Below are 15,221 nucleotides of genomic sequence, written 5' to 3' on the forward strand. Positions count from 1 at the left end.
AGGCTTCGGCACACACCAATAACCAATTCTCTGCCACACCAGCTATGTCCTACAATTTAATTCTGACAGCATCTGCTTAGAGATGGCATCCAATCCCACAGGGTAAAGGCTCAGTCCCATGAGACAGCCCACACCTACCTTCACCCACACACACTTCAGATGCCAGTTGCAAGCCCAGGTTATTACCTGTACTTCTGACCAATCAGCTACAGAGCAGAGGTTCCAAAGACTCCCTCCATGGACTAGATTAATATGCTGGAGCAGAACTCGGGGAAACACTTATGTTGATCAGTTTATTAAAGGATATAATAGAAGGTACAGATGAACAGCCGGATGGAAGGAGATGCATAGGGTAAGGCATGCGGGTAGGGGCAGAGTTCCCGTGCCCTTTCCAAGCATGCCATACATGTCCCCCTGTTCACCAGGCTTGAAGCTCTCCAAACCCTATACTTATGGGCTTTTAAGGGAGGCATCGTCAATCACTAACTCCATTTTCAGCTGTTGGGGCATCTGAAGAGAATCAGGGGTAGGGCTGAAAATTCCAAGTGTCTAGTCACATCGTGGTCATTCTGGTGACCAGCCCTCAGCCAGGAGCCAGCCAGGAGCCCACTAAGAGTTACTTCATTAGAACAAAAGACACTCCAGTCACCCAGGAAATCACAATGGTTTCAGAAGCTCTTGTCAGGAACAGAGTCAAAGACCAATATTAGACGTGCCTGGCTGACTTAGTTGGTGGAGCATGTGACTCCTGATCTTGGGGTTATGAATTCAAGACCTACACTGGGTCTAGAGCTTACTTAAAAAAGAAAAAAAAATGCCAATATTAGAACAAGAGATGCTCCTACTATTCTTATCACTTAGGAAATTACACAGTTTTCCGGGGCTCCATGCCAGGAACTGGGGGCAGAGACCAATGCGTATTTTCTGTTAATTCACAGCATGCCTTTTATATGCAAAACAATCAATCCAGAGCCCATATTCTGAGTCCCCTCCTTTACCAGGTCTGTTAAGGTTCAGGAGGCAATATTCCTCTGTCCTAATCATCCCAGAGCCAGATACCAGACAATTAGAGATAACCTATATACCCCAGAGCCCGCTGCAATTATTCAAACTAGCCAACTCAGTCTGTTTATCCCACCTTGTCTCGCTTTCCCCATAGAAACCACAATATGAACTCTTGCCTATAGTTTCCTCTTGGCTCCTTCCACCTCCTGACCAACTCTGGTATCTTTCTATTCAGCCCTGCATGGCATGTGTGCTCCTGCCTGCCTTGGGAACTGTGAGTAACCATTTTTTTTTCTCTTAAGTTTATTTATTTATTCTGAGAGAGAGCAAGAGAGAGAGCAGTGGAAGGGGAGAGAGAGAGAGAGATTGAGAGAGAGAGAGAGAGAGAGAGAGAGAGAGAGAGAATCGCAAGTAGGCTCCTCGCTGTCAGCATGGAGCTGAATGGTGGCTTGATCTCACAAACTGCAAGATCAGACCCGAGCTGAAATCAGGAGTCAGATGGAGCCACCCAGGTATCCCCAAAACTATTTTTTCTTTCTTTCTTTTTCAACTTTTAATGTGTTTTTATTTATTTTTGAGAGAGAGGGAGAGAGAGACAGCATGAGCAGGGGAGGGTCAGAGAGAGGGGGAGACACAGAATCCGAAAACAGGCTCCAGGCTCTGAGCTGTCAGCACAAAGCCTGATGCGAGGCTCAAACCCATGAACCATGAGATCATGACCTGAGTCGAAGCTGGATGCTCAACCCACTGAGCCACCCAGATGCCCCCCAAAACTATTTTTTCAATGGCATTCATCTCCTGACCTTTGGCTTCATCATACATGAATAATAATAAAACCTACATTCTACTTTTTTAAAGGTCTTTTTTTTTTAAGTTTACTTCTTTATTTTGCGAGAAAGAGAGAGGGTGCGAGAAATGGGCAGAGAGAGACAGAAAGAGAAAATGCCAAGCTGTCAGCACAGAGCCTAACCCAGGACTCAGTCTCATGAACCCTGAGATCATGACCTGAGCCGAAATTAAGAGTTGGACGCTTAACCAACTGAGCTACCCACGTGACCCAAAACCTGCATTTTAAAACACCATACCAGATGTGCCTGGGTGGCTCAGTTGGTTAAGCATCTGACTTCGGCTCAGGTCATGATCTCACAGTTCAAGTTGGAGCCCCACGTCAGCCTCTGTGCTGACAACTCAAAACCTGGAGCCTGCTTCAGATTCTGTGTCTCCCTCTCTCTCTGCCCCTGCCCAGCTCATCCTCTGCCTCTCTCTCTCTCAAAAATAAATAAAAAAATTAAAAAAACCCCCCACCATACTAATGTCTACTGAAAAGATCAATGCTAAAATAATCACAACAAAGAAACGGCAGCTAAAGCTCTTGACAAGGACAGGCAGATGAAGAAGCAGGCTTTTCAGCCAGCTAAAATTGTCCTGAAGCCCCTGGACTGCCACTGTTCCCGATATCTTACTGTCAATGTTATGACAGAAGTGACTAGGATGAATCTCAGTTCACCAAACTGAGATTTCTTAGTGTGTGAGGGGAGAAAAGCAGGAAAAGGAACAGAAGTTGAATAAAGGAAATCATGCTGGACTTGTCAAACATGTGAATACTTCTACAACATATATGATCATAAATAGTGGTGTGTGTGTGTGTGTGTGTGTATTTTAAATAGGCTTCACGCCCAGCATGGAGCCCAATGTGGGGCTTGAACTCATGACCCTGAGATCAACATCTGAGCTGGGATCAACAGTCAGATGTTTGACCGAGGAACCGGGGCACTCTATGTGTTTTTGGTGTTCATATATTTAGTCATTTAATAACAGGACTTTACTTTTGACAATTTTAGTAAGGCTAAAGACTTAAAAACTTTTTTTAACATTTATTTATTTTTGAGAGAGAGAGAGAACACAAGTGGGGAAATGCGCAGAGAGAGAGAGAGACAGAGAGTTCAAGGCAGGCTCCAGGCTCTGAGCTATCAACACAGAGCTCAATGCGGGGCCCCAACCCATGAACTGTGAGATTTTGACCTGAGCCAAAGTCGGACACTTAACCTACTGAGCCACCCAGGTGCCCCAGGCTAAAGACTTTTGAATGTGGTTGTTCAGGTTAGGCATATGAAAAGATTTCAACAGAGAAATTAGTCATGATGGTTGGTGATACTGATATTTGGAAGGCAATACAAATTTACTAATCTTTTCTCTAAATTAAATCTACTCGAGTATTTATTTTTGGTAGAATTGTGAAGGATGTATCTTGTTTCTTTTCACCTATGTATCTACTATATAAACCACTTAAATACTTACACCATTGGAAATTCCAAGTGTAATATGATGACAAGCATAAAGTATATAATGTCATGAAATGGTATTTTTCCCATGAAGGTAGAATATTTGATATTTAATGATATGTCAGTGTGTGTGTGTGTGTGTGTGTGTGTATTCAGTATAGCATAATTTAAAGATCTAGCAAATTATACACTGAGTAATAAGTAAGTATTCTATCTTGGGTGTAAGATATACACACGTGGGCCTGGAATCTGCGAAAGAGCCTGGCAACATCATTTATGGTCATTAGTGAATCACTTTATATGTGAAATGATTCCTCATATTTATTATGTCCATTTCTAATTCTTTTTGTAATAGTCCAAATTTGTCATTAAAAATTATTTAATTTTTCCAAATCCTCTTTTTTCCCCCTTGATCTGTAAAATTTCTTTTAAGCAGACACAGAATTTTACCAAATATTACCCTGTAATCCCTAGTCTTACTATATTGGGAAAAGATTAGAGGAGTCCTATACAGTGTCCAAAATAGCTGTACCATTTTACATTCCCATCAACAATTTCATTGTTATTTTCATCTGCATTTCTTTAATTGAAGAGCCTACGTAATGTCATTTTGAAATTAAGGCCTCCATTAAGAGCAACCTCGGGCTGCACGTAGCCCCAGTTCCTCAGATTGCTCAAGGTTAAAGCCATCCTCGGACCGCCCTCAGATCAACTAATCAAAAACATTCCTGTGGTCTGAGTCAAGGCTGGGAACTGTAGACAGTTATTCTGTACAAACTAGCCAATTTCTCACCGCTTGCCTGAACCCCACGTGGGCCCTTAGAACTCACCTCACAATTGGTCATTTTCAAAGGATTTTCGAAAGTCATGATTGGGTCCCACCAAAAGTAATGAATGCTTCACAGATACTCAATGGTCAAAGCTATTACCATGGGTGCTGCTGTACAATTTTAATTAGTGCTTATGTGATGATGCCATACGTACAACGTGTATACTGTAACACCCCCATCCCTTACCCCATAAAAACCCTGTTCGCTATTGTTCTTGGCTTCACTCTTCTGCCACTACACCGGTAGGCGGGTGAGCCCCTGCTGGAGCTTGTAATAAAGACCCTTTTGTACTTGCATCGGTGTCGGCTCCTTGGGGGTCTCAGGGGACTCGCGAATCGGGCACAACAATTAATTGCCAAAATTCATTAATTCACTCAGCTAATATTTATTCACCCATTAAGTGGCAGGCTGTCACAGGCACTAGGGATACAGCAGTAAATAAGTCAGGCAAAATTGGCTATAGCTTTCTTATATTTTATTTTATTATGTTTAAATGTTTATTTTTGAAAGAGAGAGGGCGTGCAATGAGGGGAGGGGCAGAGACGGGGACAAAGGATCTGAACCAGGCTCTGGGCTGAGAACAGAGAGCCGGATGCAGGGCTCCAACTCAGGAACTGTGAGATCATGACCTGAGCTGAAATCAAGAATTGAATGCTTAACCGACTGAACCACCTAGGCGCCCCTAGAGCTTACATTTTAGGAACAATATAAAAATATAAATAAATTCATAAATAGCAATTTAGATAGTAAGAAGTGCCATGGAGAAAAAGCTGTCTGGTAAAAAAACAAAAATGCATGTGTGTGGGGTTAATTTTAATTACGGCGACCAGGGAAGGGTTCACTGAGAGACGGCATATGAGCAAGAGACGTCTTCGAGGTGAAGGAGACCCAGGCCAAGTATCTAGAGGGTTCTAACCTGAACGCGCAGCAAGCCCAAACACCTCAGGCAGAAGAATGGCCAACAGTGTTCAAAGGACAAGAGTCTAGTGTGTGTTCAGAATAAGAGACAAGGCAGGTAGATACGGCAGCAGAGTTATCAGGTATGGCCTTGTAGACCATGTCGGCTTTTAGTTAGATGTGAAGCAGTTGGAAGCTATAAGTATATATAAAATGAGAATAAAAGTGAGTGATCTGCTTGAACAGATTTAGGAGAATAAACTGCAATAGAAACCCTTAACAGAGACCAAAAGTCATTTTGTAAGTCTTCAAAGTTAAAGATTATGGCTAAAACCACTAGAAACTTGGGGCTAAAGTTTTTAGCTTGTCGCACTAAGAATCAGTCGCTATCTGCTGCCGTAACAGAGCTCTGGCCTGGGCACCACTAGCCAGGGAGGAACTCCCTGCGAACTGTCTTTCTGGGTAACAAACCGTACATTTAAGGCTAAAGGTTTTGATTTAGGGAGACGGGAAGACACTGATCAGGAGTAGTACCCACAGCACAGGCGAAGCTGGCGCCACTGGCGCCCTCCAGGCGGCCCGAGGAGCAAAGAAACGGCTGCTCGAAGGTCCGCCTCGTTCTCGAGATGGACACAACAGAGGCCCAATACCCTTTACAGTTGTCCTTTCGGGCGACAGGCTTCCGTGCCAGTCGCCCGGGGCGAGCCAGGATCTTCAGAAGGACCGCGCCAGGGGCGGGACCCAGGAGCACAGCACAGCGCCCGCCTGTTAAGCGCTGCCGGGGCCCGCTGGGACGGGGGCGGGGTCGCCGGAAGAATGACGTAGGAAGGCGTCGCGCCGAGAGTGACGCGTGGCGTAGAACGCGGCGGGCTGCGCCTGTCACACCCGCGCCTGGTTGCGGTGGAGCAGCGGGCGCCATGGCGGTTCTGCTGGAGACCACTTTGGGCGACGTCGTCATCGATCTGTACACCGAGGAGCGGCCGCGCGGTGAGGCCCGGGCCCCGCTCACGTTTCGCCGGGGCCGCAAGCTCCTTTCCCCACTGTCGCTTCGCTGCCCGGTCCTCTTGACCGGGTTCGAGCTTCTGGGCTCCTGGCGCCCACGGCTGGGCTGTTTGACTCTCGGGCCGCGATTGGAAAAGTTTCTGTGAGGAGCGGCCTTTCTCTGGTGTCTGGTGCTGGCCAGTCTGGTGGCGGGTGCTTGTGGCATTAAATGCCCGTGTGTGCGCGCGTGCGTGCGTGCGGGCTGCATATACCATGCCTCTAGGTTTTGCGGCTGTACTGAGCTTTACTTGTGAGAGGAACACAAGCAGTGTGCCTTGGTGTGTAACCTGTAAGTCCTGATGGAAGTAGGAGGGATGTGTTCGGAGCAGAGAGTGTGGGCATCCAGTGTGGGCGGGGGAAGGGCTGTCCCGAGGTGTGCACGGTGTGCCATAGCAAACCCTCATTGATCGCCTGCTGTGTAGACCGTGCCAAGCTCTGGGATCGGCGTCTTGTCCTTGAGGCTCTGATTTGCCTCTGAGAGAAATAGACGTGGGAGCCCCTTTAAGTGCTGTTAAGTCTTACAAACCCATTGTAAGCGGTGGAGTTGAAGAGTGTGTGAGTTGCCATGGAAACCAGAGGGAGGAGTAATTCTTCCTGGTTGGGGGCGGGGAGAAGCGAAGGCTGCAAAGAAAGCAGAACACTTAAGTAGCTCTTTCAGAGATGAGTGGGAATGAGGGTGGTTTTTTTTTTTTTTTTGAAGTTTGCTGGAAACTTTCTGGAAACAGTAAGTAGTTTGACATGACTTGAAAGAATGATATGTGCCATGGGATGGCAGACCCAGTGTCTGGTCGTATAGGTTAAATTGGTTAGGTCAGATGTGCATAGTCTTTTTTTTATGTTTTATTTATTTCTGAGAGAGAGACAGCGTGAGCAGGGGAGGGGCAGAGAGAGGGAGACACAGAATCTGAAACAGCCTCCAGGCTCTGAGCTATCAGCACAGAGCCCGATGTGGGGCTCGAACCCAAGAACCATGAGATCATGACCTGAGCCGAAGTCGGACGCTTAACCGACTGAGCCACCCAGGCGCCCCCAGATGTGCATAGTCTTGTGTGCTCTACTGATGAGGGTCTTGGAAGGTTTTAAAAGCAGCACTGAGGCACTGGCAAACTTGTTTTAGGAAGATAACAGGCAGCAGCGGAGGATATTTCAGAGCAGGGAGATTAGTTACAATTAGGATCCTGCCCCCTTGGAATGCGGGAGTCTATCAAAGAGGATGAAACAAGCCAGAGTAGGTACAGCAAGTGCTTTCCTGCCTTGGCGCAGTAGCCCACCGCCCGCCCCCGCCCCGCAGCACTACACTCTCCATCATCCGTCTGTGCCTGTCTCATACTGTCGCCTCTACCCCGCGTTTCCCTCTCCTGTTGTCCTGTTCCCGACTTCCCGCTTATTACTCACTCCTGGGATCTAAACACGATTTCTTCTGGGAAGCTCTCCCTCGTCCCTAAGCAGAGTTAGATCTGTTTGTCTGAGATCTTTTTAAAAAGCATGTAACATTGTGTTATCTCATTTACCTGTTATCCTGTAACCGTTTGCAAATCTTGTCTCCTCTCATGAATGTAAACTCCAGGAGACCAGGGACTGTGCCTTCCTTGTCTTTCTATCCTAAGCGCTTGGTGCAGTGCCTGCCCCTTGCACACGCTAAAGGCTCATGTAGTGACTAATGTATATAGATGTGTTTATTAGTTAGGATTCTCCGTGCGGATGATAGAAACTCAACTCAAGCTGGCTTAAACAGGAAAAAGAATTGAGTGCCTCCTTTACTGGGGTAAGCTTGGCTTTAAGGATGGTGGGATCCAGGGGTTCAAATGATGTTATAGGGAATTGTGTTTTTCATCTCTTGGTTTTGCTTTCCTTTGAGTTTGTTTCTTCATGTGGGGCAGCACCTGGCAAATGAGTGGGGCCTCTTTCTCCAGGATTGTGAGGAGCTGCAGAGGGAGAAGGGTTAGCCCACCTAGTGAGCACCGACAGAATAGACTAGCAGTGATTCTGTAAGGGTAGTTTGGAACACTAAACATAAGCTCACCCCATTTGTATTTGCAAGCATGTGATTGGATATTTACTTATGTGTATAACTACTTATTGATTTATTTATTTTATTTTTTATTTTTTAAATGTTTTATTTATTTCTGAGAGAGAGAGAGAGAGACAGTGTGAGCAGGGGAGGGTCAGAGAGAGAGGGAGATACAGAATCTGAAGCAGGCTTCAGGCTCTGAGCTGTCAGCACAGAGCCTGATGTGGGGCTCAAACCCATGAACTGTGAGATCATGACCTGAGCTGAAGTCGGACGCTTAACTGACTGAGCCACCCAAGCTTCTCACTTATCGATTTATAGTAAACCTCTCCAGGCTTATTTTCCTTCCTCCCTCCCTCTCTCCCTTCTATTTCTTTCATTTTTTTTTACTTTTTGTTATAGAAAACTTGAAACATATACAGAAGTAGAAGAGTCATGTAAATAAACCTTCATGTGCCAGTGACCAGCTATAATGAATAGTCGTCAACACATAACCAATATTGTTTCATTTGTACTGGATTTTTTGTCATAAATCCATTACATCAGATTTATTTAATCTGTAATTACTTCATTTTGTATTTTTTTTAATGTTTATTTTTTTAAAACTTTTTTTTTAATGTTTTATTTATTTCTAGGAGAGAGAGAGACAGCATGAACAGGGGAGGGTCAGAGAGAGAGGGAGTCACAGACTGAAACCGGCTCCAGGCTCTGAGCTGGCAGTCGGCACAGAGCCCGACGCGGGGCTCGAACCCACGAACCGCAAGATCATGACCTAAGCGAAAGTCGGACGCTTAACCAACTAAGCCACCCAGGCACCCCTAATGTTTATTTATTTTTGAGAGAGAAACAGAACACAAGCAGAGGAAGGGCAGAGAGAGAGAGGGAGACACGGAATCCGAAACAGGCCCAGGGCTCCGGGGTCCAAGAGGTCAGCACAGAGCCAGGCGCAGGGCTCAACTTGGGAACAGCGAGATCATGAACTGAGCTGAAGTCAGACGCTTAACTGACTGAGCACCCAGATGCCCCTCATTTTGTATTTCTAAAAAACTATTTAAGGGGCACCTGGGTGGCTCAGTCGGTTAAGCGTCTGACTTCAGCTCAGGTCATGATGTTACAGTTTGTGGGTTCGAGCCCCATGTCGGGCTCTGTGCTGACAGCTAGGTGAGAGCCTAGAGCCTGTTGCGGATTCTGTGTCTCCCTCTCTCTCTGGCCTTCCCCTGCTCACGCTGTCTCTCTCTTTCTCTCTCTCTCTGTCAGAAATAAATAAAACATATAAAAATTAAAAAAAAATAAAAAATTATTTAAAAAACATAACCCCAAATCATTATCATAGCTGAAAAAATTAGCAGTAATGTTTTAATTTCATTCATATTTTATTATGACCTCATAAACATCTANTAAGCGTCCAACTTTGGCTCAGGTCATGATCCCACTGCTTGTGGGTTCGAGCCCCGCATTGGGTTCCGTGCTGACAGCTTATAGCTCGGAGCCTGGAGCAGACTTCAGATTCTGTCTCCATCTCTCTGTCCCTACCCCATGAAACTCTGTCTCTCTCTCTCTGTTTCTCTCAAATATAAATAAAAACATTAAAAAAATTTTAAAAAAATATTTGGTAATTTAAATAAGGATCCATACAAGGTCCATTATTATATTGGTTGATACAGCTCTTAAATGCTTTTTTTAAAGAATTTTTAAAGATTTCATTTTTATTTAAAAAATTTTTTTTCAATGTTTATTTTTGAGAAAGAGAGAGAGAGACACACACACACAGAATCTGAAGCAGGTTCCAGGCACTGAGCTGTCTGCACAAAGCCCAGTGCAGGCTCACACTCATGAACTCTGAGATTATGACCTGAGCCAGAGTCGGACACTTAAGTGACTGAGCCACTCAGGCACCCCTGAAGATTTTATTTTTAAGTAATCTTTACACACCCAACGTGGGGCTTGAACTCACAACCCTGAGCTCGAGTCCCATACTCTACCGACTGAGCCAGCCAGGCACCCCTCTCTTACATCTTTTAAGATTTAATATAAGGTTCATAGTACAACTGAGGGAAAGGTATAGAGAGAGATTTCCCATATACCCACTACCCTCACGTATGTACCTCTCCCATTTTCAGTATCGCCTGCCAAAGTGGTAGCTTCGTTGTACATTTGTACCTCATGTACTATGTAGCACTGTATTTAACAGTAATCCCAGAAATCTATTTTTTCCAGAAAAACTATCAAAAGCCTGGTATTCAAGACCTTTATAGACTAGCCCCATCCTACCCCTTCAGTCTCTCTACCCTCTCTCACTCTAGATCTACCAGGGTGTCAGAGAACTTCAGCTGGTCTTTCGGATCCTTCAGAAAACATTTAAATTTGCACTTCCAGACTTACTCATAATGTCTTCTCAGCTTGAAATGCTTACTCGGTCTTCTCTTTGCCTGTCTGGTTCTTTTAATGTCCACCTTAAACCTCCATGCAGTCTTCTAATTTTCCTGGCTAGAAACAATCTCTCTTTTGAACTCTTGTGGCTTTTTTAAAACCACGTTTTACTAATTTACTATTTAAGTGGCACAGACGATATTATCGGGTTTATCCAGTATTGTAACTGTTTTTGTTTGAGTACAAGCACTCTAGACAGCCTCATATGCCTTTCTGTCTGGTTTCTAGCTTAATGTTCTGAGAGCTTGTTAGTGTATCTCTCCACAGTTAGACTGTGGACTTGTTGAGGACAGGTACCGTGGTGTCATGGCATTTGTGACAGTGGTGCCAAGCACCTAAAAAGTACTCAGTAAATGTTTACTGAATAAGTGAATGAATTTATATGATAAGGCTGGTACGTGATCAGTGTATGGATTTTTGTGAAGGACTATTTAATCCTCGTTGAAAAAAATTGGTCTTGGATGCCATGCAGGCTCAGTTGGTGGAATATGTGACTCTTGACCTTGGGGTTGTGAGTTTGAGTCCCACGTTGGGTATGGCGATTACTTAAAATAAAATCTCTGAAAAAAATTGGTCTCAGATACTGGATTTTCTCTAATTTATATAAGTTGTATCCTTATTTACAGGTATTCTGCTGGATTCCTTCCCATTATAGTATACTCTTTGTTCCTTTTTTCTCTTGCAAAACTAATTTATTAATAAATGATTGCTTATCCCAAATGTTAGTTTTCTGCATTAGCTCAGATGATCAAGAAGTCCTAAGAAAAAGAGAATACAAAGATAATTTAAAATATATTGCTTTTTTCCAGGCTGACTTCCTTTTTTATGACTTTGGACATTTGAGCATGGGGGAGGTATTTATATGGTAATTTAGAAATTAAATTATATCAACTGGGCATATACTTGCTTAAAAATATATTTGTGAACTACTGTGATAAATTTAATATTTACTTTTTTTCAGCCTGCTTGAATTTCCTGAAGTTGTGCAAAATAAAATATTACAATTATTGTCTTATTCACAATGTACAGGTAAGTTGGTAGATATTTTTAGTCATGTCCTTTATTACTAGAACCACTTAGCAAACTCTGTGAATTAATAATATATCCTATTTATTATAGAGAGATTTTATTATACAAACTGGTGATCCTACAGGGACTGGCCGTGGAGGAGAGTCTGTTTTTGGGTGAGTTCTTTTACTTTTAAATGAGAAAAAATAGAATTGCCTCTTAACAGTGTTAGCTATCATATTTCAATCTGCTTTTTAAAATATGGTTCAAATATAGATTTTTTTCCTTAAGTTCCCTAAATGTCTGTAGCCAAAAAAAAAAAGAGTATCCTGAATCATAATGGTATTTCCATAAAGAAATGGCAGTCCTATTTGTTACTAGTACTTCTGTATTTCATAGTTGAGAGTACTTATATTTTAAAACTTTACTGTATATTTTTTCAGTCAACTGTATGGTGATCAAGCAAGTTTCTTCGAGGCTGAAAAAGTACCAAGAATTAAGCACAAGAAGAAAGGCACTGTGTCCATGGTGAACAATGGCAGTGATCAACATGGGTCTCAGGTTAGGAAATGAGTGAGAAGATGAATTTTATTTTAAAATGAAGGACTAGAAAGAGACACAGAGTTATCTTTTGAAACTATCCAACAAGAAGAGAATTGCAAAGATATTTGTTAGAAGGAAAATATTACACTATATTTTTTTTCTATATAAAAATACGGGAGGTCACCTGGGTGGCTCAGTCAGTTGAGTGGCTGACTTCAGCTCAGGTCTTGATCTCATAGCTCGTGAGTTCAAGTCCCACGTCAGGCTCTGTGCTTGCTGACAGCTCAGAGCCTGGAGCCTGCTTCAGATTCTGTCTCTGTCTCTCTCTCCACCCCTCAAATATAAATAAACACAAAAAAATTTAAAAAAAAAATTGAGGGGTGCCTGGCTGGCTCAGTCGGTAGAGCGTGCGACTCTTAATCTCAGGGTTATGAGTTTGAGCTTCCTGTTGGGTGTAGAGATTACTTAAAAATCTTTTAAAAATATTTATTTTGCTCTTTTAAACGTAAGGCATGTTCATTGTGAGGAGATGAGAAACTATAGAACAGTACGTGGGAGAAAACAGCATCCACAATCCCACTATCCATGGGTCCTCACTGTTGACATTGTGGTCTGTGTCCTTTTGATATTTGTTACTTACTTCAACACAGATCGTGCTGAGAACCTTTCATTCATCGTCTCGTTTAATCCTTACAACAACCCATTTTGGGGTAGATGTTTTTTTTTTCCTCACAGTTCACATGTGAAGAAACTGAGCTTTGTTTCTCCAAGTATCCTAAACAATCAGGGAATACTTTTTAAAAGTAACAGGTGGGTTAGAATCCATGCAGTTAATGTAGAGTATTACTTTTGTGTATTTTTTTTTTCAGTCTGTAACTGATTTGTTAGAATTATAGATATATATTTATATTTTGCTGTGTCTTTCTATGCAGTTTCTTATTACTACAGGAGATAATCTAGATTACCTTGATGGTGTTCATACAGTGTTTGGTGAGGTGACAGAAGGCATGGACATAATTAAGAAAATTAATGAGACCTTTGTTGACAAGGACTTTGTACCATATCAGGATATCAGGTACATTTGCTGTCTCAATGTTCTAGAATGTTTTAATACTGTAATGTTTGACATGTAGTGGAGATAGCAAGCACGGGACTGTTTTTTTGATAACTCCAAAATATGAATTAATTAAAAATCCATAAAGTAAAAAAGTTTTTTCTTTGTATTTTTAAACTTGTACTAATTAATTATAGTTGCTTATGTTGGGAAGAATTATTAATCCTTTAGTTTTTTGAAAAATGAATATTGAGAAATTGCTGTATTATTGAGAAATACAGCAAAACTACTAAGATTTAGACATTTCTATTAGACATATTAGAGTAATGCAGAGTAATAAATCTAAGACAAACAATGAAAAAAAGATAAATGATACACTAGTAATAAAAAATTTGCATTAAAATATGCATTAGAATTAAGTGCCTGTGGTTTTTTGGTCATTAGAGATATGTAAGACATTTGTAGTAATCTTTATAAAAAGTAAAACATGGATTCTAGAATAATGTAAATGTAACATTTGACTTGGGTTTATTTTGTAAGGATAAATCACACAGTGATTTTAGATGATCCGTTTGATGACCCTCCTGATTTATTAATTCCTGATCGATCACCAGAACCTACAAGGGAACAGCTCGATGTAAGTGGAGTCTTCTTGTGACTGAATGTATGTGCGTATTAATGCTTTGCGTAGATTTTGCTTTTTAGTCTGTTAAAACTTACTTCTTCGGAATGACTGACTTGCTTGATCAATTATACTAGGCCAAGTTTAGAATTCTTTTTTCCTCTCCCTAATTTCTTGTCATTTCCCTAATTTTATTTCTTCAATTTCTGTTCCACCAGAGGAGCCTGAGCTCTAGAAGTTTACATGAACACTTTGTGAAAATGTTTTTCTTATCTCCTAACTCTATGTAGGATCATAGTTTTAAGGCTAAATTAAGCATCTTGTATGGGAGCTTTTCAACTGGGGACACTCTGGAGCTACATACTGGAACCTAGAAATTTTTGTGGAATAATGCAGACTTTTTCCTCTTATATTTTAAGGTATAAGTTTCTGTTTACAAAGCTTTCTCAAAGCTGAATTGATCTTTACAGTTGGGATTTGGTGCTTAACTTTTAAGATCATTTATCTTCTGCATTCAGCACTAAGTTGGATACCAGATAGTTTCTTTATAAGTGTTTATCTTGATTTAACAATACATTAGAAGCTTCATCTGGCTAATATTATCAAATTAATTTAAAATAATTTTCAGAGGCTTGTAAGTTTCTTTTTGAGTTTCTGTTCTAATATATTTGATGGAACTAAGGATAAAGGTCATGTCTTCCATTTTTCTCAGATTTTTTAATTCTTTCAGTATAGTTTTAAGTGACTTCTGCCTTACAGAGTGGTCGAATAGGAGCAGATGAAGAAATTGATGATTTTAAAGGAAGATCAGCTGAAGAAGTAGAAGAAATAAAGGCAGAAAAAGAAGCCAAAACTCAAGCTATTCTATTAGAAATGGTAAGATAATTATCTTTGGTCATATAGTTTTCTGCAGTTTATTTAATGTATAACTCATTGTAAGTTTATTTTTGGCTATTTGATAGTCAAAATATTAAAAATTTAGCTATGAATTTTTTTCTGGATTAAATTTTATAGGACATAACACGTGAAAGGTAAACACATTTTGGTTCCATTATCAATGTAGTGCTAAGTGCCTTTTTCAGAAATGGGCAGTGGATATACTACTTCGAAATATGGATTGAATTTCAGTTGTTTATGTTCATCTCATTATTTATTTATTTAATTTAATTTAATTTTTAAATTTTTTTAATGTTTTATTTATTTCTGAGAGAGAGACACAGCATGAGCAGGGAAGGGTCAGAGAGAGAGGGAGACACAGAATCTGAAATAGACTCCAGTCTCTGAGCGAGCTGTCAGCATAGAGTCCGACACGGGGCTCAAACCCACAAACCGTAAGATTATGACCTGAGCCGAAGTTGGACGCTTAACCGACTGAGCCACCCAGGCACCATTATTTATTTTATATTAGAGAGAGTGTGTGTTGTACATGTGAGCTGTTGAGAGGGACAGAGGGAGAGGGAGAGACAGGGAGAATTCCAAGCAGGCTCCAAGTTCATCA

The 15,221-nt window shown here is 41.6% G+C and overlaps 1 protein-coding gene across 1 annotated transcript in view; it reads left to right on the forward strand.

Annotated features, from left to right (window-relative positions):
• The first annotated feature begins 5,890 nt into the window (after positions 1 to 5,890).
• The window catches only part of PPIL4 (peptidylprolyl isomerase like 4), a 35,672-nt gene continuing 26,341 nt past the window's right edge, over positions 5,891 to 15,221 (forward strand). Inside the window, exons 1-7 of the mRNA XM_077776021.1 lie at positions 5,891 to 6,001; positions 11,458 to 11,525; positions 11,616 to 11,680; positions 11,948 to 12,065; positions 12,980 to 13,122; positions 13,642 to 13,738; positions 14,483 to 14,599. Of these exons, the coding sequence (XP_077632147.1) occupies positions 5,932 to 6,001; positions 11,458 to 11,525; positions 11,616 to 11,680; positions 11,948 to 12,065; positions 12,980 to 13,122; positions 13,642 to 13,738; positions 14,483 to 14,599 (678 nt within the window). The 5' untranslated portion in view covers positions 5,891 to 5,931. The remainder of the gene's footprint in view (positions 6,002 to 11,457; positions 11,526 to 11,615; positions 11,681 to 11,947; positions 12,066 to 12,979; positions 13,123 to 13,641; positions 13,739 to 14,482; positions 14,600 to 15,221) is intronic.

This window comes from Crocuta crocuta, unplaced genomic scaffold (assembly GCF_008692635.1).
Source record: "Crocuta crocuta isolate KB4526 unplaced genomic scaffold, BGI_CrCroc_1.0 scaffold25, whole genome shotgun sequence".
Classification (NCBI taxonomy): domain Eukaryota; kingdom Metazoa; phylum Chordata; class Mammalia; order Carnivora; family Hyaenidae; genus Crocuta; species Crocuta crocuta.